This window comes from Glandiceps talaboti, chromosome 12 (assembly GCF_964340395.1).
Source record: "Glandiceps talaboti chromosome 12, keGlaTala1.1, whole genome shotgun sequence".
NCBI classification, from domain to species: Eukaryota; Metazoa; Hemichordata; class Enteropneusta; family Spengelidae; genus Glandiceps; species Glandiceps talaboti.
The window spans coordinates 19,601,458-19,628,030 of NC_135560.1; the positions used below are offsets into that span (position 1 = coordinate 19,601,458).

General features: G+C 34.9%; 4 protein-coding genes across 4 annotated transcripts in view; 1 reads left to right on the forward strand and 3 right to left on the reverse strand.

The window, feature by feature from the left end:
- Positions 1-26,573, reverse strand: part of LOC144443800 (ras GTPase-activating-like protein IQGAP1) — a 158,054-nt gene that overhangs the window by 114,909 nt on the left and 16,572 nt on the right. The gene's annotated exons all lie outside the window — the stretch shown is intronic.
- On the forward strand, positions 44-6,608 carry LOC144443431 (m7GpppN-mRNA hydrolase-like). The gene is made up of 9 exons (XM_078132903.1): positions 44-197; positions 1,766-1,917; positions 2,193-2,320; positions 2,778-2,876; positions 3,757-3,909; positions 4,219-4,331; positions 4,772-5,078; positions 5,958-6,009; positions 6,421-6,608. The coding sequence occupies exons 1-9, from the start codon at positions 130-132 to the stop codon at positions 6,552-6,554; spliced, it is 1,206 nt and encodes a 401-aa protein (XP_077989029.1). The 5' UTR covers positions 44-129; the 3' UTR covers positions 6,555-6,608.
- On the reverse strand, positions 9,770-16,011 carry LOC144443069 (nicotinamide riboside kinase 1-like). Its single transcript, XM_078132442.1, has 7 exons — positions 15,968-16,011; positions 14,712-14,802; positions 14,220-14,271; positions 13,957-14,098; positions 13,605-13,676; positions 10,725-10,831; positions 9,770-10,125 (listed from the first exon to the last, which is right to left on the reverse strand). The coding sequence occupies exons 1-7, from the start codon at positions 16,009-16,011 to the stop codon at positions 10,028-10,030; spliced, it is 606 nt and encodes a 201-aa protein (XP_077988568.1). The 3' UTR covers positions 9,770-10,027.
- Positions 17,101-20,937, reverse strand: LOC144443342 (large ribosomal subunit protein uL22-like). Its single transcript, XM_078132797.1, has 7 exons — positions 20,917-20,937; positions 19,874-19,929; positions 19,399-19,439; positions 18,687-18,821; positions 18,162-18,260; positions 17,708-17,804; positions 17,101-17,312 (listed from the first exon to the last, which is right to left on the reverse strand). Exons 2-7 carry the CDS (start codon positions 19,911-19,913, stop codon positions 17,170-17,172), a joined length of 555 nt encoding a protein of 184 aa, XP_077988923.1. The 5' UTR covers positions 19,914-19,929; positions 20,917-20,937; the 3' UTR covers positions 17,101-17,169.

Below are 26,573 nucleotides of genomic sequence, written 5' to 3' on the forward strand. Positions count from 1 at the left end.
ACGTGAATGTTCCCACAACGAGGCTCAGAAGCAGACGAGGGAAATCCCCAAACAAGAAACACATAAATAAATTCTGCTAAGCAGTAAGCTGTCAATCCACATCTCGGTACTTGTTTGAATTGCTTCACGATGGAGGAAGCACTTGTACTTAGTGCACGAAATGCTATTCCAGAAGAAATTTTAACTGATTTATGCAGGTTAGTTGAATTATCAAAATTTCAACAAACGACCGTCGGGTTTTCCAAACTCACTCAATGACAATCAATGTCAACACTTCGTGTGTTTCGTGTCCCATCCTGTTCTGTTACTTGTGTTCCCCTGAGTATAGCCCTACTTGTATGGCAGTAATGCACGTCGCACTTCTGTGATAATTCTGTGAGAAGGTGGGCATTTAGCTGTACATAACTGACAAGAACATTTACACCTGAATTTATATATATTGAAGTTCACCTTTTCACACCTTCACTGCAGTTTACTCAACACCTCCAGCAAAATTAGTAAACTCACAGACAAGTAAACTGAAGCACAAGTTTGGTAAAAAGTATTGTTTCTTCAGAAATTAAAATGTAAATGAAAGTGAGCAAACTTTCAGCTTCATAGATATTGTAAATTTTCTATCAGGTGCACTCTTTCCAGAATATCATGACATTCACAAGCCATTAACGGTCCAAGTGCAACAAACCCGCGTGCTTGCCTGACGAAAACGGGTGTCATAAAAGTTGTTTGCATCTCTAAAGCTGTTTGTAGTGTTACTTATAATAGCCTAATAAATTGATAACAACTGATATAAGACAGAGATAAGGTTTGCCTCAATTGACCCACTCCTTAGAAATGATCTTACGCTGTGAACTACACTGTTTACTTGTGTTATGTAAGAGCCCATCATCACATGTGTAAATATTGGTACTCTTTGATAACAAGTGGACTTGCTTCTTTAATGGCTTGTCCCAGTAATGCAAATGTATAAGTTACAAAGAATAAACAATGAGTTTGAAATTTTTCAAGCATTGATATTGTCATCTCATGCTGTACAAATCTACACTTTACTTAGTACACACACAAGCGAGGCTGGTTTATCTTGGCAGCATTTCTTTAATTTTATGCTAAGGGATTGCTAAATAGAGTTATAAAAATTGGCAAATCTGGCTTAAAAGAGACCTTCTGTGCACTGGGGTGAAGCATTCTGGGACTAGGAGCACTTAACTTCTTTTAAATGATATCCTCAGCATTGTTTGGGCAACGTATGAGCAACTGCCTTTATTTGTTTCCCAGAAGGCCTCTCTCCACTAGGGTACAACAAGTGGTGGTTACAGGCCTCTTCTAAGCCAGATTTGCCAATTTTCATTATTTATAAATTCAGAGAGGGCGAATGATGCAGTGGTGGTGAAAATGACTTTTTAACAAATGTAGCTTATTGAATTCAACCTTACCTTTGTACCCCTTTACATTGCAATGAATGTAATATGAAACCGTCTACTTTTGATGTATGGGTCCCCAGGTAACAGTTTATAAAAATTACTAAATTATAAATGTATCATAGTGTTTTGGGCTTATATATATGGACAAAAATAATAATCAGAATGTGTTGTATCACAGACAGGAATTTTCTTCCTTGTCTGTTGTACGTACTTTGGGGTATGGAAAGATATTTTGGAACACTGACATTGATGTTGCTCTGATGTACACACCATCATAATTCATATGTAAAGAAAATGAAATAGAATTACACCAACTTTAACTTCACTTTCTTTTTTCCAATATACAGCCGCTTTCTCATCAATATACCAGGTGAAGAAAAAGCAGACCTTGTACGTGTATGTTTCCAGATAGAATTGGCTCACTGGTTTTACTTGGATTTTTACCGTCAAGAAAACCCAGCATTGCCAGCTTGTGGTATTAGAGATTTTGCTACTGTTGATATCCTTTCAGTGTTAGTGTAGTTTATGTGTATCATAACAGCGTTGTGTGTTCAAGATTTCTGAGATTAACAGTCCATTTATTGTATATATCTATCAGACATGTAACAGACACATGCACGAACTTGAGTTTCATAGGGTTTGTTGAAGTGTAGAGCACTGCGATCAACTGTATTTTACAATCCAGATTGTATGTGTATTTCCATCCTAATGATGTTGTGTGTAGTTCATATGGAAAGAAAATGCATATATGGTATTTTGCTTAACACTTGTCACTTTTCAGACATTGCCCCTACTTGAATAGATATGAAGAAAATGTTGATGAAATTATAAAACAATGGAAGGGTTATAAAATGAGTGTACCTACTCATGGTGCTATAATGTTAGATGAAGCACTACAACATGTAAGTATTACCACACCTTGTTAACCAAATCCTTATTTATATAATGATGGTTGATGCACATTTTGACAACATTACTGTGTCATGTCTGATGCAATACATTTACTAATACCTAACATTGGCAACCATTTAGCCATGAAAAATATACTCAAATGTGCCTTTGACCCTTTGTGTATTACTTTTGGTCAAGAAGGATATATTATCAGGTATATAGGAAATGGACAATGCTATAGATCTGATCAAACTTGCTAGGCTTTCATGTCTTTCTGTTGCCCCCCCCCCCCCCCCCCCACCTGAAGAGAATTCTAAAAGATTACGTATTTATCAATTAGTTGTGTTTTGACAAAACTAGATGTGCTTTGTCATGTATTGACATGAAATTTTCATGTTTTGAGCATCAAATTTGTAACCTGTATTAAATGTTGCGTTTTCTCTCTCTTCTGTTTTGTAATCTGAGTAGGTTTTACTAGTGCAAGGTTATTGGGCTAAAGCCAGTTGGGGATTCCCAAAAGGAAAAGTAAATAAAGATGAGGCTGAACATTTATGTGCAATACGTGAGGTAAGATATTAATCTTTACAAGTTTATTTGCATATTTTTATTGTGAGAGGAATGACCTTTCATTCCATTTGGAGACTTTTTTTGAAGTCTGAGAATGTAAAGAATGCCACAGTTGGGTATATTGTATACATGTATACAGTTGACATGGCACAATTCACTTACAAAGTCTACCTAAATATGTCTACTTGCATTATCTGTCTGAAAAGATCAATTTGCATGTGTATATGTGAAATTTCAGTAAAGACACAGAAATGTTGAGTGCCAAACACTACAGTCCTCATGTAACTGATGTTGACAGAACTCTGGCCATTATGGTAATAAACCTGTGTACACTTGTAAGGACACCCATACTTAATTTTATGTTTCTCATCTCACCTTAAAAATGGTGGGTCGGTCGGTCGGTCAGATAAATTTTTCAAAAAAAGTGCATAAGTACATATTGGTGGTACTTTCATAGTTGTATTTTAACAATCCATAGAAATGACATTTAAAGTCAGAAGGAAACTTTGAAGCATGTGTTTTATCAAATGTGCAAAGTTTCAGCGATGAACAATAATTCTCGCTTTGATATGCACATGTGGGGTTGCCATCTGACAATCGATGAGATTGTGATTTTTATCTAATTCTGTCATAGTTTGTTTTTTTAAATTGCCAGAATGAAGAAATATAGTATCGATTGGGTTAATAGAAACATAGAATTGAGTAAGGCCACCCAATGAGTCAGTTAAAAGTTTATCTGTATATATGATAAAAATAAATTTCAACTGACTTGTCAGCTGTAAACACTAATCATACTCATACTATGTCAGTTACATATAGTCCTACTTGTGCATAGTAGGTTTACTACATGTAAAGTAAAAGTCACTTACTGTAATTTCAGGTACTGGAAGAAACTGGTTTTGATATCAGTAATTTACTGGACCAAAATGAATACATTGAACAGAGGATAAATGAACAAGTCATACGACTTTACATCATACCATGTGTTTCAAAAGAAACCAAATTTCAACCCAAAACAAGGAAAGAAATCAAGGTATAGTTCTATATGTGTTATCATCATGCCTACATTACTGTTACACTATTATACCCATGGCTTTATTTCAACTGGCAGCAGTTTTAAAGTAAAGTGGAAATATATCACAGCATTTACTAAATGAATGTATACATGTATACATTCTGAAATTTGTTTTACTGGAGTGTTATGGGTAGTACTTTATGAACTATCCCTCAAACTTTTTGATTCCTTTGTATATTTATATTTCCTTACCAGTAATACATTGTACAAGTAGTTGAATTTAAATCATATACTTGAACTTTCTTTTTTCTTTGCCTCCACTATCAGTGTGTAGAGTGGTTTGATATAGAGGATTTACCAACACATAAAAAAGACATGACACCCAAAGTCAATCTGAATTTAAGTCCAAATAATTTCTTCATGGTTGTTCCATTTATAAAGTAAGTACTGTACTATGTTTTCTGTTATATGTAATTGTAAAAACTGATGAATGTAGAATGAAAATTCAAAGAACTGGTATGGTAGGGAAGGTGTATAATTAAAGGCATGTAAATGTCTTGGTGTTGTATAATTGTTACATTACCGATATATTTCATTATTTTGAGATTTGGTACACCATTTATTTGACTAATATATTAAGTGGTTTTCCCATTTCAATTAACGTTTGCTATGTGATACTAAGGTTTAAACTTCTTATATCAGGGTATTAAATCTACTTCCATACTATTTTGACAACAGTTTTACTAGTTGTCTCATTTCAGTGAAGTTTTGCTATGTGATTAGGTTAGCTTCTTATATCAGGATAAATCTGCTTTCTTCAATACTATTTTGATGATATTTCTAAACGTTGTTGATTAAGACCCCATAATTTCATCCACAGACCTCTTAAAAAATGGATCAGCAAACAGAAAGAAAGACTAGACCAAGTAAGTGCACAACAACATATGAAACTTGAACACAAACATAGGAGTTCCCAAATGGCAGCTACTATGGGGGAACAGAAACCACTGACTGAGAAACAACGACAGCGGTTACAACGCCAGTTTGCACAGTCAAATCAAAGTGAATTTGCAGACTATTTAAAACTCAAAGAAGGATTAGGTGGTCGGAGCACTGTGTCTACATCACCACAGCAACAGAGAGGTAGAGGTAGAGGAAACACACCACAGAAACAGTACACAATATTGGTAAGTTATTGCTGGTATCATGGAAGTATTAGTGAGTGATACTTCCATGCTGATACAGTATTGATAAATAAAACATGATATATGTAACCAAAGATGTTCTCAAGCTTAGTAGATTTGTCTTGATTTATCTTGATTATCTTTGGCCATGATTTGTGCAAATCATGGCCAAACAGGGAAGGAAGCCTTTAAATTGTGACTCACACAGACTATAATGCACACACAGTTCAGTGTTTTAGCATTGAGCATTTGATTTCTTTTGATCGACGATCCTCATCAGAATGACAAATTCCATAGTTACAGCTGACCACTAGGTGGCGGTATCCTCATCAGAATGACAAATTCCAGTTACAGATGACCAAGACAGATTGTTAAAAAAGATATGAGCTGTGCATTACAATCTGTGCAAGTCATAATATAAGTATACTGTAGTTGTCTGAATAAATAGACCTAGGATTCAGGAATATACCTACTACGGAGACTTCTTACAAAGTTTAACGTGTGACTGTTTCATCCAAATAAATACTCACATGAAACTCATCTAGTATTCACATCAATTTGTGACTATAAATTATCTTATAGCATTGACAGGCTTATTTGTGTGCAGTTTGTCTATGATGTCAACAATATTTTAGCACATTGTCATTGAAACATTCAGTTTGTCACCGTCAGGGCAGGTTATATCCTCTGATGTCATAACCATGGACGTTTTTCCACTCAGTTATTGAGAAAAACTCAAATGAAATTGGCGATAACTCACATCAAATCTGGTTATAAATTTGAAGACTTATGAGAGCAGTAAGAAATTAACATATATACCAGACAAAGATTTATTTTATGTATTCCTTCATTATTCATTCTTTTGGTTTTGTCTCATACTAGACCAGAGAATCTGGGCGAGCTCCTAGGAGATCTTTACAGCAATTGTTTACAGGTAAGCTGATGGTGAAACAAACTTTTATTCCACTATTGAAACTCCAGTTTTCCTTAGAAAATAAAATACAGCTGTCTGTGCTAATTTGATTCTTATATAAATTCCCTAAGTTCCCTTATTCAGAAATATCCAACACTTCTGGGAAATACTCGAAAATCCTTTTAAAAATCATATTTTGCCAAACAAAGAAAAATGAAATTTATGAAGATCACCACAAAATATCAATAAAAGTCCCCATTGCCTGAGAAATATTCTCTTTGATTTGCTTCCTTTCTTTCAAGGGTAGATACCACTTTGACCTATCAGGTACCCATTTTATACAGCTGGGTTGTAGAGTATGATTTGAATCTTCACAGAATCGTAATAAACAATTGTTTTAACAACTTGTACATCATTTTTTGTGTGTTTCAGATGCCAAATCAGAAGATAGGGAACCCGACAATGATGACAAACAGACCTTTACATCAAAGGCTTTTGAAAACTTTCATTTAGACTGGGAACCCATCATGAAACATTTTGATTTCCCTAGAAAACCTATTTCATGATAGGATAACCATGTTATTTGTTTGCTCAGACCAAGTAACAACATAAAGTTAATTTCATTTCACATGTATGTATGTATGTATGTATGTATGTATGTATGTATGTATGTATGTATGTATGTATGTATGTATGTATGTATGTATGTATGTATGTGTGTGTGTGTGTGTATGTGTGTATGTATGTATGTATGTATGTATGTATGTATGCATGCATGTATGTATATGTGTATGTATGTGTGTATGTATGTATGTAGGTGTATGCATGTGGGTGTGTATGTACGTACGTACATATGTACATATTATGTAAACCATGTATGTACGTACGTACGTGCATGTATACTATGTATGTGTGTGTGTGTGTGTGTGCTAATAAGTTATTGGCAGTTTTGTGATTTGTAAGTTATGACTTGATACATCAACGTCATTCATGATAAATAAATTGTAATTGATGATGGCTTTTTATCTGGACAACTTTGTGATTTCAAATTTTTGAAAACACTGATGGAGGGGGAAGGGGGGTGTTGAAACTATGGAATATCATTTTGTTAACTGCAAAAAAGTACAACTTTTGCTCTTAGTGTGAGCTTCTTCCATATGCTGTATCATAACTGCTTCTACTAATATCTGTAGGAAATGTATTTTTGTCAGTATGCCAATAGACCATTACCCGTCTCGCGGGAGACGCCATTGAGTGCATAGCAACCACATTCGGGTGGTCAAGCTGAAGTGTCAACTGCTTAGCAACACCATTGTTCTCGACGTCACGTACAGTGCAATACGTATGATCATGGAAGTATACTTCCATGGTATGATAGATCAAGGGAAGCAAACTTTTAATGTATGGTTGTAAAAACGATGTGCGTATGTGAAATTCATAACTAGCCGTCAGACGTGACGGTGATTTTTGGCCGTCTGGGCGCAGATGAAGAGCGGTTGAGATTGACAGTTTCAACATGAACTTGAAAATATTACTAGAGTTGGATCCACTCGAGGATCGCAGGCCCTATGGTTGAAAACTTGCATGTCAGGTCGCGAATATTGTATTCCTATTTTTAAACAACGTCTAAAATTTGATACAATGTCATAACTTTTCCATAGACTTTTTATACGTCGCGTAGCGTCGTCTAAAAACCAACACAACAACGTGTACGCGATCACTTTACTGTATAACGTGCTGTTAATAGTTGGCAATGATGTAATTCTTAGTCCGTAATTCGTCAGCTAAATTCGTCAGGGTCCGCTAAAAACTTTGAAATCGGTTGAGAATTTTGTTCGCTGTCTTTGATTTTATCATATACATTTATAAATGAGCTATATATATGCATTTAAAATTAAAATTTAGAGATAATTGTCGTTTTATTTTACGAATTTGGACTATGAGTTCTACAACATGTTCATCGAACTCAAGTATAAACATGGCCGACACGTACACGTGTTTCACGCATCGCTAGCTGATGATTCCCAATTCTAGTTCCTGACGATCGTATTCCGATTTTAATCTAAGTTATCTTCATACAGTACTAGTCTAGTTCATGACGACCGTATTCCGATTTTACTCTACGTTATTAAGGTAGGGTAAAATTGGAATACGGTCGTTGGGAACTAGACTGGTAGATATTGTATGAAGATAACATGTGGTAAAATCGGAATACGATTGTCAGGAACTGACTATGATTTCCCGATCTGTGACGATAATTAAGAACTTTTCAATTCTGAACGCTAGGACCGAAACGGGACATTGGCACTCTAAAAATGTGTAAGACTTTTAGCTTTCGTCCGTATTTGTCAACAGCGTAAATGTCAATGGTTCATAAGGGCTTACGGCTGGTGGATGTGTAGTAGTACTACGCCACACTTCATGTGCATTGCATTCTAATATACTTATATTGAATATTGGTGACGGGAAATGTTTCCACCATGTACATGTGTACTAATAATCAAAACTACTCGATTTTGCTTGTCATTAATTACCATTTCTCAAGATTGAAATATTATAGCCATCTAGTATGCTGCATAAGTTTGGCACTGACAACGTATTCCCAGAAATGACAGTCAGTTCGGAAATATAATGACAGTGTGACACTGGCGTATTTTTCTTTTAACTTGATGTTGACTCGCTATATTTTCGCAACATGCTCTTTAGTTCGTGTACTTTCAATTTTTCAATGTCTTCCATGATAACTTAGGATTGTAGATGGTCACAAACGGTAGTATTTTTTCAGACTAATGCATTGACTTTCATATGAACAACATGGCCACTCCGCAAAGCTTGACCTCCGTAGCAACCGTTGCTAGGTTATTTGCATATCTCGCGAGATCTGCCGCGAGACGGAAAATACTTTATTACCTACCACTTTCTGTTGCTCAATTTCTTGTGTAAATGTACATAACTTATCAACAACAGCAATTTTATAATTTTTCTAACATTCACATTATTTGCTATTAAAATTTTAAATAAACAAACTTTCACAAGTGTAAATGATATTTTATTTCACAGTCCTTGGATATTAAATTGACATTGCATAGACTGGATTTAATGACATTTATGATTACAAATATTAAAAGTGTACATTTCTAAAAATGTGTGTCAAATTAAGAAATTTTACCATCCATGCAAAAATTAAGAAAACTTTACCATCTGTGCCACATTCATTAAAATTTACCATCTCAGACTTTAATTTCAGGTACCAGCTGATTTGTCAACAACTGACTGATTACTCACCAAACTGCAAATACATTACATGTGTATTATCAAAATTTAATACCTGAGTTACATTTACAATATATAAAATGTTAATACAAAAACAATCAAACTACACTTTGGATGAAAATATGTCATTACCCAAACCTGAAATATTATGTAATGTCATCCAAAATATGCCAATTGAAGAGTTGCCACATTGTCATTTATTAAGTTAATTAAAAGTGCACATATCCCTTAATTTCTTCTGATTCAATATCTTCAAACATATTCCCCTTCCCTAAAACCAGCCAGTATACTAGTATACTCAAACCCCATTTGGAGTGATATCAGTCACTTGAATTAGTTTGTTGACATTGTTATGTTTTTGCTGGTGATTTTCTTAGCCATTGGTAGCAATTCTCCTTAGTCGTTGCCAATAATTCTTTTGGTGTTACTGGTCATTCTTTTGGTGTTACTGGTCATTCTTGGTGTTACTGGTCACTCTTGGTGTTACTGGTCATTCTTGGTGTTACTGGTCACTCTTGGTGTTACTGGTCATTCTTTTGGTGTTACTGGTCATTCTTGGTGTTACTGGTCACTCTTGGTGTTACTGGTCATTCTTGGTGTTACTGGTCACTCTTTTGGTGTTACTGGTCACTCTTTTGGTGTTACTGGTCATTCTTACAGATATTACTGGTCATTATTTTAGCCATTTAAAATTGAAGTCATGTGAACTTTACTTCAGAGACTGATACAAGTAATGGTTTCAGTTCTTCAGCTATAACATTTGCTGTTAACTGGGATTGTCTTCCAATGCTTTAAGATGTTGAAATATATCATTTTTCACTTTAGTGTAAATTTGGTTTGGATCTGTGGTGCCATCCATAAATACTATGGGGAAAATAAAACAGATTTTCAATTTTCCAATGTTGATGTTGATGAATTGGCAGAAATTAAAGTAATATAGAGGATGCAATAGATGCATATGTAATATTGACTGGAAGAAAAAGTTTGACATTGTGTAATTGCAGGCATGGCTATTATTAATTTGAACTGATGTAGTATATGACTTCTCCTAGTCTGAAGATAAATTCAAAACTAACTACATATTACTGCACTGCATGTGTCTCCATCTCTGTCCATTTATCTATCTGTCTATCTCTCCCTATCTAGTTTTGTCTACATTGTATCTGACTGCTTCTGTCTGCCAGTTTGCAGGTCTCTGTCTTTGTCTGTCTATATTTCTGTATCTTCCTGTCCAACTATCATTATCTCTAGCTGTCTGTCTGTTGTATATCTGTCTATGTCTGATTAGCTATCATCTATAGTTGATCTATCTGTCTGTTGTCTATCAGCCTACCTGGTTCCCTCTGTATATATTCCTGACTGACTGACTACGTCATCATTATCCATAGCTGTTTGTCTGCTAATATCTGTCAATCACTATACACATTCACAATGACAATGACATCCTATGTACATGTACTTACCCATGTCTATTTTCATATCTTCAAGTTCTTGTTTATTTTCTAAATACATCCTCCATACATACTGATCAAACATTCCAGGTGGATCCGATGGGATATAAACTCTCCGTCTATATTAGTAGAATTCACAAACATCAGAAACCCCATAAATGGTATCACAGTGTAGTATCAGTGATAGCAAATTCATTTAGTGATTATTTCAAGTCAGTTGTTAATGATCATCTACCGACTAACAACTCAGGGACATCAAATTCCACTTATAATTTTGATAAGATTATCGAATTAGTTGATATGCGTAAAAGTCCGGTCTCATTCTTTAATATTCCATCTCTGTCGCAGGATTTTGTTACATCTCAGTTGTTGTCACTAGACATTAAAAAGTCCACTGGTACTGATTGTATTCCAGCTCAGTTTCTAAGGATGTCAGCGAATGTTATTGCACCTTCTCTTACTGGTGTACTCAATCACTGTATTAATAGAGCTCATTTCCCCTCTATGTGGAAACTAGCTAGATTAGTCCCAGTCTATAAAAAGGGACCAAAAAACATCCTAAGTAATTATCGACCAATTAGTATTCTGCCTGTGCTATCGAAAATCTTTGAATGTCATATTCATAACAGTTTTAGTGCATATATGGATTACAATAATCTGTTCCTCAGTAACCAATCAGGGTTTAGAGCGGGTCACTCATGTGAATCAGCTTTGATTTCTCTCGTAAGTGATTGGTCGCAACAAATAGATAAAGGGAATCTGACTGGTGCCGTACTTTTAGATCTCAGTAAAGCATTTGATTTGGTCAATCATAAAATTTTGCTTTCAAAGCTCAAACTATACGGTTGTACCGATCATGCATTATTATTTTTTAATTCATATTTGACGCATCGGAAACAATATGTGAAATATAAAGAACATTGTTCTGATATTACAAATGTAGATGTTGGTGTCCCACAGGGTTCGATTCTCGGACCCCTGTTGTTCATTACATATGTCAACGATTTACCTTTATATTTGAATGATACCAGTTCCATATCATTTGCTGACGACACAACCGTATATGCTTCTGATAACAGCATTGTTAAAATTACATCAGCAATTAACAAAGATCTAACGAGTATTAGTCGCTGGGTCTCAGACAATAAGCTCTGTATTAATGGTACCAAATCTAAATCGATGGTGATTACAACTGTACAAAAACGATCACACTTGCATACACAGTGTCTTGACGTTTCTGTTAATAATATACAATTAGATTGTGTAAAGAGCGAAAAATTACTTGGTGTTATGTTACAGCATAACCTGGAGTGGTCTGATCACATAAGGTATATAGAATCCAAAGTAAAGCCAAATCTATATCTTTTATCGAGAATGAAACATTTCCTTACAGTACATTCCAGAAAAATATTTTACTGTAGCTTTATTTTACCCTATTTATGCTACTGTTCTAATGTGTGGGGTACAACATCGGCTGTTAACATTCAAGTATTAGAGCGTATTCAAAGACGCTGTATGAGATTAATTCTAGACACTGATCATACAGTACCAACAAAAGATCTTTATCTTCGTCTAAAATGGTTACCCCTGACATTAAAACTACAGTTAAACAGACTTGTCCTTGTATTTAAAGCTATAAAAAAAGTTGCACCTGATAATGTAAATGCTCTGTTTAACCTATACTGTCCCACACGAAATTTACGGTCAGTTGATCAGTACCTTTTAGAAATACCTAGAGCCAAAACTGAGTTTTTTAAAAAGTCATTAACAGTAAGAGGAGCCAAAGATTTTAATAATCTACCTGTACATTTGCGTAAAATAGATGCAGTTGATGTTTTTAAGAGGGATTGCTATAATTTCTTATTTACAAAGTATATGGATGAATCATTTTAAGTTAATTGTACTTATTGTATCTGTAAATGTATTTTAAACAGTCTATTGAAATTTTATTCCTCTTTTGATTGTCTCCAATGTCAATTTTAAGTGTTTGTTTGGTATTGAATATTTGTAGTGCACTGTATTGCCGTGTATTTAATTGTGTTGTTATTTTGTATTTTGATGTATCTCGACCTCCACGAAAAGAGGTTTAAAAACCTATGGAGTTATCAAGATTAATAAATAAAGATTAATAATAATAATAATAATTCAGAGAAAATCTGTCTCCACAAATGGTAAATTTAGTTTAGATGATGGCTGAATGCACACCTTTATACAATAGTCCTATGTCATGTCAGTGTTATTTTCATTTCTCATGCAAACTCACATATATCTACAAACTTCTTTAGGTTCAATTCAGATTGCCCAATTTTCAAAACTCCTGTCCTTTCTGGGGAAAACACTTGAGTAATGAATTCTGTAAATCAAATTTTATAATTTACACATCAATATTAGCCAATAACTCTGGAAATCTATTTCATCTTTCCCTGTCAGTATGACAAGTAAACAATATTTTGCACAATTTGTTATTAATCATTTAAGGTGTGATGTTTTCAAGTTCTATATCACATATACTGGTAATTGAACATTAAAACAAGTCAATCAAGTGTCTGTCGATGACAATCAAATAAAATAATGAGATGCATGTATGTGTTGAGAAGATTAGAACGTTTTGAAAAGTTAAAGGTGTTAATTTTTGAGCCAGTAATAATATCATTGTAGACCAAATTAGCATAACATGTGATCATGTGTGTACATTTGGCAACTATGTAAATCATTATAATGAAATTGACAACGATGTGAATCATGGTGAATTTGTAAAACTTATATGTCGTCTCAATCTTGGTGGCATCCTTCATCAAACACCATCACACTGATCAGTATCAGTATTGTCATATTTCACTGACTTTTTATTCCCCCCCCCCCCCCCCCCCCAATTATTATAAAGATACTCACCCCCGCCTTCTTTTAGCTTCTTCAAACGGTAGTGTTAGAAAGTACCTCAAATCAAATATAGGTTCTAATGGTCTAAAAATATGAAACATTAGTATGATTTACTGTTTTGGACTCTCTCCAATAATTACAAATAAGTGTGAACCCAAAATCAATTCGACCAGATTTATTTCATTTAACCACCTGTAGGCAATGTATCTGTGTAGTTGTACAGATAGTAATATAGGTTTAATGTTGAGAAAGATAAGCAGATTATTATCTTTAACAAAACAGTTTCAGAAAATATTCTAGATAGTGCAGCTTTAATAAATACATATACAAATACATATAAATATATGAAATTTGGTACCCTTACCTGTAGTTATAAATCAATATACCTTCAATAATTAAAACATAGACTTGTGATTGGTCTGTTCTATTTCTACAAAACGTCTCTGGTCTTGCTTTCCATTCTTCAACACATTTCATCATATCTTCAGAGTGCAAAGCAGTTAAATCTAGATTTAAGATAGAAATTCAAACATTAGACAGTAAGTATTGCTGTCCATCTCACAAGTAGACAATGTGAGTTTACCATTTTGGCTGATTCAAGTGTTTAGGTTTAGGTTTAGGGCTTACCATCCCATCGTTGGTATCCAGTTGCCTCGTCTATCAATATATCCACTTCTTCCTGTGTAACAATGAAAATATCTTTACATTAGAGAAAGCAGAAGTTCAAATTCAAATCTTTCAATAAACCCGGTAGTAGTTGGCAGGTGGGGATGACTGGCTGAATAATTTTCAGTTTATTTAAAGCCTTTTGATGAGTTTAGTGTTGAGTTTTTATTTTTGTTTTTTATAAATAGTTATCTTCTGTACAGTATATAGGGAAAATTCTACCAAGGCAGAATGTTAATGATCACTGTTTACAGTCTGAAGTATTCAATATAAGTTATTTTTTCCTTGAGTTAAGCTGAGGTAGACAACATAGATTTAACAGTGAGTGAAATATGGTGAATGAAGAGGTTACGGTAGTTTGAAGAAGGCTATAAGGAGAGTTAGATCTGTGGCACAATTTTGTGAAATTTTAAGTCTGTTATCCTACACTGACCTTTTAGCATCACCCCTTACCTTAAAGAAGGCATCTTGACTGATGTGATACGAGTTAGGGATCTCCTTTGCCAATCTTTCTGTTAACGTGGTTTTCCCTCCATTTGATACACTGCACCACACACACAAAAAAAAAACGACAAAATATGAGTTAGTGAATGAAACAAACATTTTCAGTGAAAGGCAAAAAAACTCCCAAAAAACAGACTGCAAATTCTAGGAAAGTCCATTTTTATTTGAATATGATAATGCCACTTTCAAAAATAATCACAAATATGTAAACAGTTTTTGTACTGTGATTATTTCTATTTCCACATTGTGTTTAGTGTAGTCATTTTTGTTATGTCAGCTAGTTTCTTTTGTCCTTAGCCTTTCTGACTTTATTGTATTAGTTTAACTCATCATTGACTGTCTATTTAAGATGATATGAATAGTTTTGTACCTTGAATGATGAGTATTTCATTACATGTATACCATTGACAACTGACGTTAAATAACAAAAAATTAGCATCTAGCATAATCAATCCTGCTCACAAAACCCAAAATACTAGTACCCCAACAGAGGAAACAAACTTGTCAATTACAAAGAAAAACATCATAACAACACAAACCGCAGCTACAATGCAACAGACATGATATTATCAATGTTTCTATGTAACAGAAATTGCAATACTTTTGTCCCATGTATGAGGTCATTCATTTACTAGCCAAATAAAACATTTATTGCAGTATCCATTGCACTGGAGCATTTACAATGTAATTAATAACTTTGTCACTAATTGTGAGTGTTCATATTCTTCTTTTAGTATTGATAACAATATGATTGACTTTATTCTTTCTTTGTAATCTCTTATACCTGTCTATTGTGACCATGTCCATGAGTGTAGTACAGCCATGGTTACACTTTTTTATTACATAGCCTGTGTAGGCCAAAATCCCCTATGGTACATACACTAATTTGACTGTGAGTATGTTAAACTGGGATTTCAAAGAAGAACATGCATAGAAGACCTGGATAGAAGAGTATGGATAGAAGAGTATCATGTAAAAAATATTGCCCTTTTACTTTCAAATATCATATGACCTTATTCAAATCAATATCATCAGCTCTGCTACCAATGCAAGGTCGCGTCCCTTTATCTTTTAACGCCATGACCCAGAGTCATAGCATCCTACTGTACAGCCTCACCGTCAGGATGTGAGGCTGATTCATGGTCGATCGGCTAGAACCATCGTCTTAATTAAGACGGTATTATATCTTTGAGAAGAGTACTAACCCACTGATTCCGACGACAAGGGTTTTAATTGATTGTTGGGCCATGTCCACCTGGCGTCCTTCTCGGGAGTGTTTTTCTTCTGCATATGTATGGATTATGTTGGGATATGGTTGTGTCGATGTTAAATTTAGAGCGCCCTCAAACATTCGAAGCGTCGAACTTTTGTTTCTGTTGAAATTTAAAAACCAGTGAAACGCAAAACACTCACTACTGTGATTTCAATTTTGAACATTTATGTTGCTATCTGGCTCGAGAGTTTTATCACAGCATAACATAATGATGTATAAGTATATTATAACCTGTACCCATATTTCAAATTTAACTATAGGGATTCAAACCAAACTTGACAACATTACCCATGTATTGTATATATTTTCCTTGCAACTGTTCAACTTTGCTATTGTACTCGACTATACTTTCCTCATTCATTATTCCAGCAGTGCATGATTTACATTTTATCATATTCTCCAACAAACTAGAAAGCCTAAATCTCTGCCATGCAGTAGGTCCACTAGACTGTGTCAAGCAGTAGTTAGTGGCAGTAACTCTCAATCAACTATGTATGTATGTATACCTTACTGTGTAGATGATCTGCACTACCTATGACTTTACAAATTAGTCTATTGGTCCACCAGATTGATGTTTTATCAATGAACTGACATGATTGTCGAATTGGATTTTCGTGTAAAATTATTTGGGTATGAAAAAAGTTGTCTTGAAGAGCTATAGAAAAAATTGGCCCTGAACAGAAGAATGATTCTAATCTCTGTGGTTCAATTGATATCAGCTTGTCCAAACACTGGAGATTAATATATGGTCTACTAGACTGAAATGTTCATTATGGTCACTCCCTTAATTACTCACAATGTTAGTGAGTGGCAACAGAGTGCCCATAATGACAAAATCTTACTACAGTCTGATCAAGTTTTATTTATAAACTTATGCATTTTGTGTTCATTTCAACAGGCAGTGCAAAGGTCAGAGGGCATACAGTTGCCCTGCTACTACTATATGTATTATTTAGTTCTAAAGGGTTCATATTACTTTGTTTTATTTTGATACCATCAACAAGTTCACACACTGTCACGCATCTGTCAGTTTTACTCCATTACAAAATCAACACTCAATTCATATCCTGTGAAGACTGTTATTTATTTTCAATTTAAATGATAACACAGTTCAACTGGATATTTTTTGTCTTTTTAGTCTCTCTGCATCATCTTTTGTCTGGCCATCTTCTTCTTTGATACCTTTTTCTTTTGTTTTTCTTCCTCTTCTGGTTTTGGAACGTATTGTTCTCTTTCTGAGAGGATGACTTCAATGTGGCATGGTGAACTCATGTAAGCTGTATAAAAAAAAGAAAGCATTTTTCACAGATTTAGTCAGTGAATACAAAACAATATCATTTCATTTCCACATCTGGTGTGTATTTTCACAGTTGTTCATTGCTGTGATTGTTATACAATGTCATGTCAGACCATCTTCCAATCAGAAAGATATCTTTGGATAAATTAACCATGATTTGGATGTTTGACATTTATAATTTTATAAACATAGCATAGCAGGGAGTCTTCACATTCCAAATAATAATAGATCATAATTCAACCATTGTGTGACGGATCATAACATCACACTCTTTCCTAATTTACCATTCTAAAGTAAAGTAAAGTAACTATATTTCACTTTCTAAGTGATTGTTGAAACCATGAATATATTTTCCATCGATATGCCATAACTTACGATTGATCCTTCCGTGGGCTCTGTATGTTCTACGCCTCATCTTTGCAGCACGGTTTACTTGGATATGGTCAATGACAAGAGTATCTACATCAAGACCCTGAAAACAAACACAAAATAATTAGTATAGGAATATCAGCTAAGATTCCATGAATATGATCACAAAATATTACAATCTAGTACATACTTTCTATCGATAAAATAATAACACATATTTTATGATGAAAACATTTTTATTTTCTAATCTCTTTCTATGGTAAACTGACACTTGGGTAGTCTAAACAAAATATTTCACATATTTGTAGACTAACATCAAACTACAAAAACTTAAACATTCAATAAAATTATTCTCTGACTTTCATGAATCACAAATGAATTTCTGACTGTAAACTCTCTCCACTCTTCAATTTCATATTGAAAACTTGTCTTGAATTTTGATTTCAACCTGTACTCTCACCTTGAATTCAGCATTGCTTTCTGCATTTTTCAGAAGTTGTAACAAGAATTCTGCACTCTTCTTGGGCCATCTACCCTGTGTCCAATTCCAGGCTTTGACCTAGAAATGGAATATTCATATAAGTTTAGAAGTTTACAACATAACATACTTGTGACTGAACATATTGCATAAAAATATACCTGTGTAACATCTTAACATAATTAATCCTGTTTTTCCCAACTTGTCCTTTTTTGTACAAATACCCCCTTCTTGCAACCCGCCCCCCGATTGACAGCAGATTAAAACTATCCTAACACTATACTATGTTTGGTGACCACAATCCGAATAATTTCAAAGTAACTTCTTGTATTACACATGTCTCATTTCACAAACACAGTATATGACTTGTGTATTTTTAGTCATGTCATGATTACATACTGAGCTGAAACAAGTTATGTGCATGCAGCAGCTGCACTTGTGAAATGAGACAGTGGTGTATAATTGAGATAGGAGGTCACATCAATTTGTTAACTCTCATTTCCTTACCTGTGCTTTACGGCCAACACCACCATTGAATCTTCTGAATGGAACAATTTGTTTCTTGTCAACAACGTCTTTCAGGTATCTTGTAGCTCTTCTAAGATGCATTTTTTTGATAGCCTGAGCTGTTTCTCGTGTGTTCTGTGCATGAAAATACAGTCATCTGAGTTAATTGATGGCAGTTTTTTGAGATATTCATGCCCATTCAGTCATGACAAATTCTATGAGTTACAAATTATAATGTATTTCTACAAAAATGTAGTGCATTTCGAATATATATGAAGATGCAACCAGCCTCCTTACACATGCTGTGTTTTTGCTTGTGATAAAGAACTGTGACTTAACACATCTAGCAATTCATCTATGTAGTGTTATTGCTGAGAGTGTAGGGGGTAAGCATGTGAAAAATAAGTGTGAGAATATATAACAAGAAGTTGTACATCATGTCGACTGAAGATGTTGTTGCACAAGCTCTCTCCCAGCTCAAAAGTAAAGAAGATACATTGTATGTGAGAGTTTCTGCCAGTATGGACATAGTCATGTAACACAGACATAGGCTACGAGTACGTTTGACATGACATGTCTCTCGGCTATGCTATCACTGTGTGTATAGAATCCTAACACTGTGTTTATGAGATCTACATGAACATTTCATCAATTATTTGGGTACATGCAAAAACTGTAATTTGTGTCATGTGACAACTGTAAAACTGCTTACCTTGAAGTGAACACGGAGATTTGAACCCCTAGCTTTACATGCTGTGTGGAAAAAAAGAGAAAATTAGTTTTGATGTTGTTAGAATACAAATTGAAGATACTCTATTGTCAAATATGTATGTCAACATTAGTTTATACAAGTAGTTGTAGATTGTTTTATTTGGAATCATATGGTGATAAACATATTGCTGATCATATTACACACACACACACACACACACACATATGATGCATACACGCACACAAGCACATACTAATTTTGATACACACAAGAGGCAGCTTTTTTCTCTGAAGAGTGATACACAAGAGCAGTGAGTTGTCTTGTACAATTTGAGCATCATGTTGATGAAATGAAATTATCAAAGTTTGCAAAACCACAACTTTTGGTGACAATCTCATTACATGTATTAGATTCTATAATTAAATATTCCTCAAATGAATCAAACAGATTAACAATAAGGGTATAGTATACTCACATTTTGTGGGGTTTTCGGGATCTTGTGAATAGCGCGTCATCTTGAGTGATGTCACCCTGTTGGAAACAAAGATCAGAGTTTATCAAAACAATTCATATTTACTACTTCAGTTCTAAGACTTCATGGGTCGAATGGTTACATACTCTTCTCACCATGGAAAGGTTAAAGATTTCATGAATGTGGTTGTTTTGTCTACAGCTGTTCACAACATTTATAAGTGTGTTTCTGCACACATATCAGTGATTTATATAATGGTTTCTACTTTCTTTCTAGCACAGAGGGTGGGAGTGTCTGGTTTACATCTTTGCTAATATCTCAAATATATTTCACTTGCACTGTAGTAAATTTTCTTTGATCAAACACGTCCTTCCTACCTCCATGGGTTGAGGGTTCAAACGCACACGAGTTGAGGAATAAATGTTGTGCTTATGACAGTGTGTACAATGTCGGGTGTCGTCTGTTAATTAATGAATTTTTGTGCAATGTTTTATGTTGTCTATTTTACAATACCGGTAATGTAAATGGTCATTGATGTATTTCTCTCTCACAATTTGTTGGGCCAATCTTAATTTACTGACTGCAAATACATTAGTTGCATGTTCGGATGGATCGCGTTTCTTTGGAGACTTTGGTTACTTCTGAAGCCCAACAACATTCGTGTGGTCTATTTTCAGCCATACATGAGGGAGCATTGTTATTACTTTCCTTGATAGCGACAATGGTGACATTTAATTCTATATTAAACCTACATACTGCTTTCCATAAAACTATATGGTATGACTTCACAGAAGAATTTAAACGTCTACAGTAGTACAAGTGGATTGACCACAAAAACATGGCCGACATATGAACACCATGGGCTAACCTCCAATAACAAATGCGATTTATATACTTGAAATCACCAAATTGATAATTTTATTGAGGTACAACGAAACAACCAAATCTCTTCTTTCATACTTTTTACATATTTTTCCGGTTTAATGTAATAACGAGCTGGATGGCTCCGATTTTGAGACGATGGTCGTGATCGGCCATAGGCTTACCTATATCAACCCAGTGAAAGAGGTTTATCAAAACGAGGCTTAGTGTGTCCTCAGCTAACACAAAATTGTCAACCATACCCTCTAACTCTCCGTTCTAAGTTGGCAGTTTGATTCGTACTCGTCACCACTTTGTGAGCATTAGTCGTTTGAACTAACCGCGCCGTTTCTGTCGTCTATGCTGTGTTCCAGGTGAGAATTTTGCGTAAATTAAGTTATCTGATCTTTCAAAAGACCACCTGTGATAGTACTTTAAACCTGCAGACAATGTTGTTGTTATAGGTGTACGAATTTAATTGTGTAGTAAGTTACCGTACGTTTACCGTAACACAAACAGACGTACATTACGCTACTTGATATATACGATTCTAGTCAGTGTGTTTGTGGCGGTTTTGTCTTAGCTTAGCTTTGGTCTCACTGAAAGTGATATTCCTTGCAGTGTCCTACGTGTTGATGTTAGATGTTATATAAAGGTAGTTTGTTTTGGGGTTCCTTGCTGCAGGACGACTTTAAATCGGAACAAAAGTTGTTTCGACGACACGGAGGGGGGAACACAGGAAGCTATTTTCATGTGGATATCAACACCGCCAACATTCATGGTTGGACGTGCATGATTGCCGATCAGTAGTAGTAATTCGAACATATCACGGTCAAGGTTGACGGAATCGAAACCTCGGAATAAGTTTTATGAAGCAAGTTTCGATAGATTTGATATGAGCGTTTGTTGTTATGGGCTGAATGGTTCACTGATGGTCAAACTGATAACGTGTGGAGTGGTATTAAAAACGGACGGGCGTGTCACTTTAGGTGTGTATACTAATTCACCAAAAGGTGGCCGTAACCCTGACACAGTAGGTTGGCATTTCACCTACGTGTACTAGGTAAACCACCAGAACTGCGGGTTTAGTACAGCACGTATATCATAGTATTGCTTTCCTGTTGACAAACTAAATATTTTTTTAATTTCAATAGATTGTAATATTATCTAGTAAATCCGATACAGTGACTATGGTGTATTGAGTTTACAAATCAATTTCCACCTGTTGGTGTGGCTAGCCATTGTTATTGATCAGCAGGGGCTTTTCTATGCTCTAGTGCTAGGATATAGTACATAATTACCCTGAGCCCACTTTAGTACACCTGTGCCTATAAATGCTTGACCATTTATAATTTCTAGTTATTACTGTGGTCTTGGTGTATATGTAAAATAGTTTATTACTATACATGTAGGTGACTGTTTCCTGTGTGGTGTACTGTAACTGAACATCTTATCTGTGTAGGAATGTCAGAGTGATAGAAATCAATAGGTGTGTTGGACGGCTCTTGTTAGACATGAAATATGTGGTTTCATTTTGTTGTATCTTTAATGCTCTGTCATACCAATCTTACCCTGAGGGGGTGGTAGGTCACATAAAATGTACATAGTATTCAAATACCAAATTAGAGAGAGAAAAATAATACATTTTTTATTCTGATATTTTGAAATAATGATTAATCTACTACTGCCATTCAGACCTATATGTGAACTTTACAATCAATTCTACTCTGACTGTACTTTTCCAGTTCAGTTCAGTTCAGTTCAATTTGTCTTCATTCAAGTTGTCTGTTATACATGTTTGCCTATGGCTATAACACTTTGTGTCAGAGCCCAATACAAGATGGGGTAGTAAACTTAATCCAGGTCTTTCAGGGAACTCAGTGTCTACACAGGTCAAGGCTCTAGATCTTATTCAATAGACAACTCCAGTTATATAGCCTAGGCTAGAAACACTTGTTTTATACGCAATGTACTGGCATAGTGGTATTTAGAATTCCCAAGGTAGGTACCAGCATAGACAGTGGAGAAGAAACATTTCTTTTCTACTGTCTATGGTACCAGCAATAACTCGGAAATGGGTACCGTTGTAACTGACATAAAATAATTATATTAATTAAAATAAACTAAAAAATGCACAACCATGAAGTGGAATGTCCTTGCTTATCTATTTGGTCTACAACAGTTTACATTCCCAGATATTGATTTGTTTATCAATTTTTTCTATTAAACATAATTACATATTTCAGACTTGGTTCATCTATATTTGTTATCCTCTCAGACTCTACCAATAAATGGACAAGAGTAGACGGTCTATAAATTAATTACCTCACCCATTTAACCTAACCCCACATCTATGGACATGAGATCATCTACGTTTGTATAAATATTTATTACCCCACCTACACCCATATGGAGGAGAGGGGATTGTCTATAACTATTTATTATCCCATCCATCCACCCAACCCAACCCATATAGGCAGGAGGGGATATAAATAGTTCTTAACCCCTACCCCAATGTGTGGACAGGAAGGGATATTGATTTGTGACTTCTACATTGTAAACAAACATCAGTGTTTTTGTTAACCACAAGCCTAGAATCCAGTACATCATAACGATACTGTATAGGAACTAGACTAAGAATCAGTTGTGTAGGGATTTTTGCTCTCGCTGTGTTGTAGGGAAATAGTGAGATCAAAAATTCCCACATGACTTGATTCTAGGCTACTGTATGTATTTACAGGTGTTTTACTGTTCCCCACCTGAATGCTAGTGTTACTGGGGTTTCCAAGCCTTAGCCAAGATAGTTGTACGCACATAAGTTAACGTTAGGCTAGTGGTATCCACACACCTGATCTCAAGATCCGATTTGATACCAGTTTCCCATGTGTAGCATCTAGATCTACACATTTGGGATGTGGATAGCTAGAGCCAAGAGATCTTACTCAGTGTTACGAAAGGGTATTTTATTTACCTGGACTGAACAGACTAGATTGAGGTTAATATCAGTAAGCTACATTTGTCATCAATCTCAGGTTAAGAGGAAAACCTTGCCGCCATGGAGTATTAAGTATGTTGGTCTGGGGTCATTTTACTACATGTTTGATATCAGTCAACACTTCATTGTATATTGGTGTACAGTAATCAATATTGTTTGTCTACATCAAATGTGTCAGTTCATTTACTATGAAGTGTGTTCATTCATTTGGTCTTTTTATAATATATAGCCTGGAAACATGAAAATAAATGACAGTCTATTTCCCCTGATAAATGTGACTAAGGTTTATGAGATCATTTTGTAATGGCCACTGCTCTGTATGTTGCCTTAGGTGTGAAGAAAAAGTCGTAAACCACTTTGGCGTCTTTACAGGTCTATCTTGAAGTTTATGCTGTCTAATCATTGAGTGCTCTAGATGTTGCCTCAGGTATCAGTATGTTGTCAACCACTTTTGCTATTCCACAGGTCTACCATAAGTTTTATGCTGTAAAATGTTGTGATTGTGATGAGTTCCTGCATGTAGCACAGAATTCTCAGATTACAACTTACAAAAGTTACAGCTGACAAGATTGTGCTTTCCTGTTTTGTCATATAACTGTATGCAAACTTGAGATAGTGCATGTAGTCTATGGTAAAATGAACTTCTCCAGAAATGAAAATTTTTGTATGACCCACTAAAGTATGTAGTATCATATGTGATGATACAAAATGATACTTTACCATCATAGTGTAGAAATCTGGTACTATGCTACATTTAAATGCCTTAGATTGAGTTTCAAGATTCTTGGTGATCTAACTACCATTACACTCACCCCAATAATAGTTTTTAAATCCTTTTATATGCTATAATTTCATGAAGTATTAATTTTATATCAAATTCACAGTTGTTTGTACATTTTGTATTGGTGAAAAACTGATCTGCTTTTTTAACAGAAAGAAAGTTTGTGTTTCATTTGAACCATAAATGTACAATCGTAGCTGTTCACACTGATGCCCAATTACAACATGGTTGAAAGATACAATGTAGTATAAAGCAACCATTTACAGGTACATTTACTGTGAGCTATTTCAGAAATGAGGTTCTCCCTGTGTCAATAGTCATGGATTGAAGCCGATAACTCAAGAGGAGGGTCAGAGTATCATTGACCATCGTCCATTAATCAGTGCACTCTACAAAACAATAAATATCTAAATAGGTGTGTTAGAAAACAGCAGAAATACTGATACTGTAGGTATTACACACCTTGCATTCTTAAGGTTGTATGTACAATGTATAGTACTACCGGTAGTAGGTCATTCTGGTCACAAAGTCAGTTGTTGGAACAATGACTCTTTAAATAATAAAAGGCTTTACAGATGTGAAGGAATGCACTCAATGGATTTGTGTGGTAAATGCTTTAATAGGGATGTGTGATGACATAGAATATTGATAACCCAACCCCCAACCCCCACTACCACCACCACCACCAAAAAAAGCACTGAATTATGGAAAATAAAAATAGAACCTTTCTTAATCTTACCGACCAGGTTTTCAAGCCCATTTTCCCATGTTGATGATATCTTATCAGTGGAGCTATAAAGGATTATGTAGAATCACTCTTTTGTTTTTGATCAACTTTTTCTCTAGCTCTGAAACAATTGTTTTTCACTCCTAAATGTTAATTTTAATCTTAACTGGGCCTTAAACCATTTTCAGACTATATTCTCAATAGCTTACAAATGAACTTTGCAAACCGAACCTAGTGATACATAAGTAAATCACTCATGTTGCCCCCAGCTGTGTTCTGATTAGATATAATAAACTGTCTGCCCTAAATGTGATATTTAATTAGTGTGTATTGATTTCGCCTTGAGTTGTTCACCTTGGAAGAGATTGTCATGGTTTCCACTACACTGTAAGGTATTTTATGTTGTGTACAGTTGCATGTACATTCCTTTCATTACATGCATTTGTGTCAGTAAATTGTAATGCTTCTCCTTTGCTTGTATATTAAACCACAGGAAAGTTATAATTATCATTTAGTTTACTTGTATACATATAGATGACTATGATGGCCATATTTGGTGTAAAAATCCACCATTTGTAACCGTAACGTAGTTCAACAACAAAGAAGGCATTGGCACTTTATCTTTATATATATGTACCTGTAACTACAATGTAAGTTATCTGATGTGATCTTTCTATTAGTATCTCAATATTTGACCCTGAAATATGCCTTTATGCATCAAAATTGAATGAAAAAAAATGTCATCCATTGATCATACAGAACTAAAATATTTGAGGGATTTGTGACTTTGTCTTTACGTGGGGTAGGAAGCCATTGAGACTTTTAAAGACCCCTTACTGTTCTGAGGTGGTTATCAATACACTCTTCTCTACAAAGATTTGTTTGGATTTGAAATTGCAGGACTTATTCCCCAGAATGTATGTTTCATCCTGACCACAGAGGATTGTGGCCTGACTATAGTGTATATAAACCATTTGCTTGCTGGTAAACATCCATAATTCAGTGATGAATTGTGTCAAGATTCACAGAGGACAAATGTCACATCACCCCAGGCATTGTCACCTCTTGTCACCACAGAGTTTGAACTGTTCAACTGCAGAGGTCAAACTATTAGCATTTGACTAGCTTGACCATCATATACATATACGTGTAGATCCCAGTGTTCACTTCATAGTCTAGTACTCACCTGACCTATTTGAACATATATGCACAGACTCCTGGTCTGATTATATTGGGTAAAATATCACTAGTGAATCTGACTGACAAATCTAATTACCAACGAGCTCAGGGTACATGTAGAGCTTCAGGGGGTCAAGTATTTCTGAAACAGTGACAGATA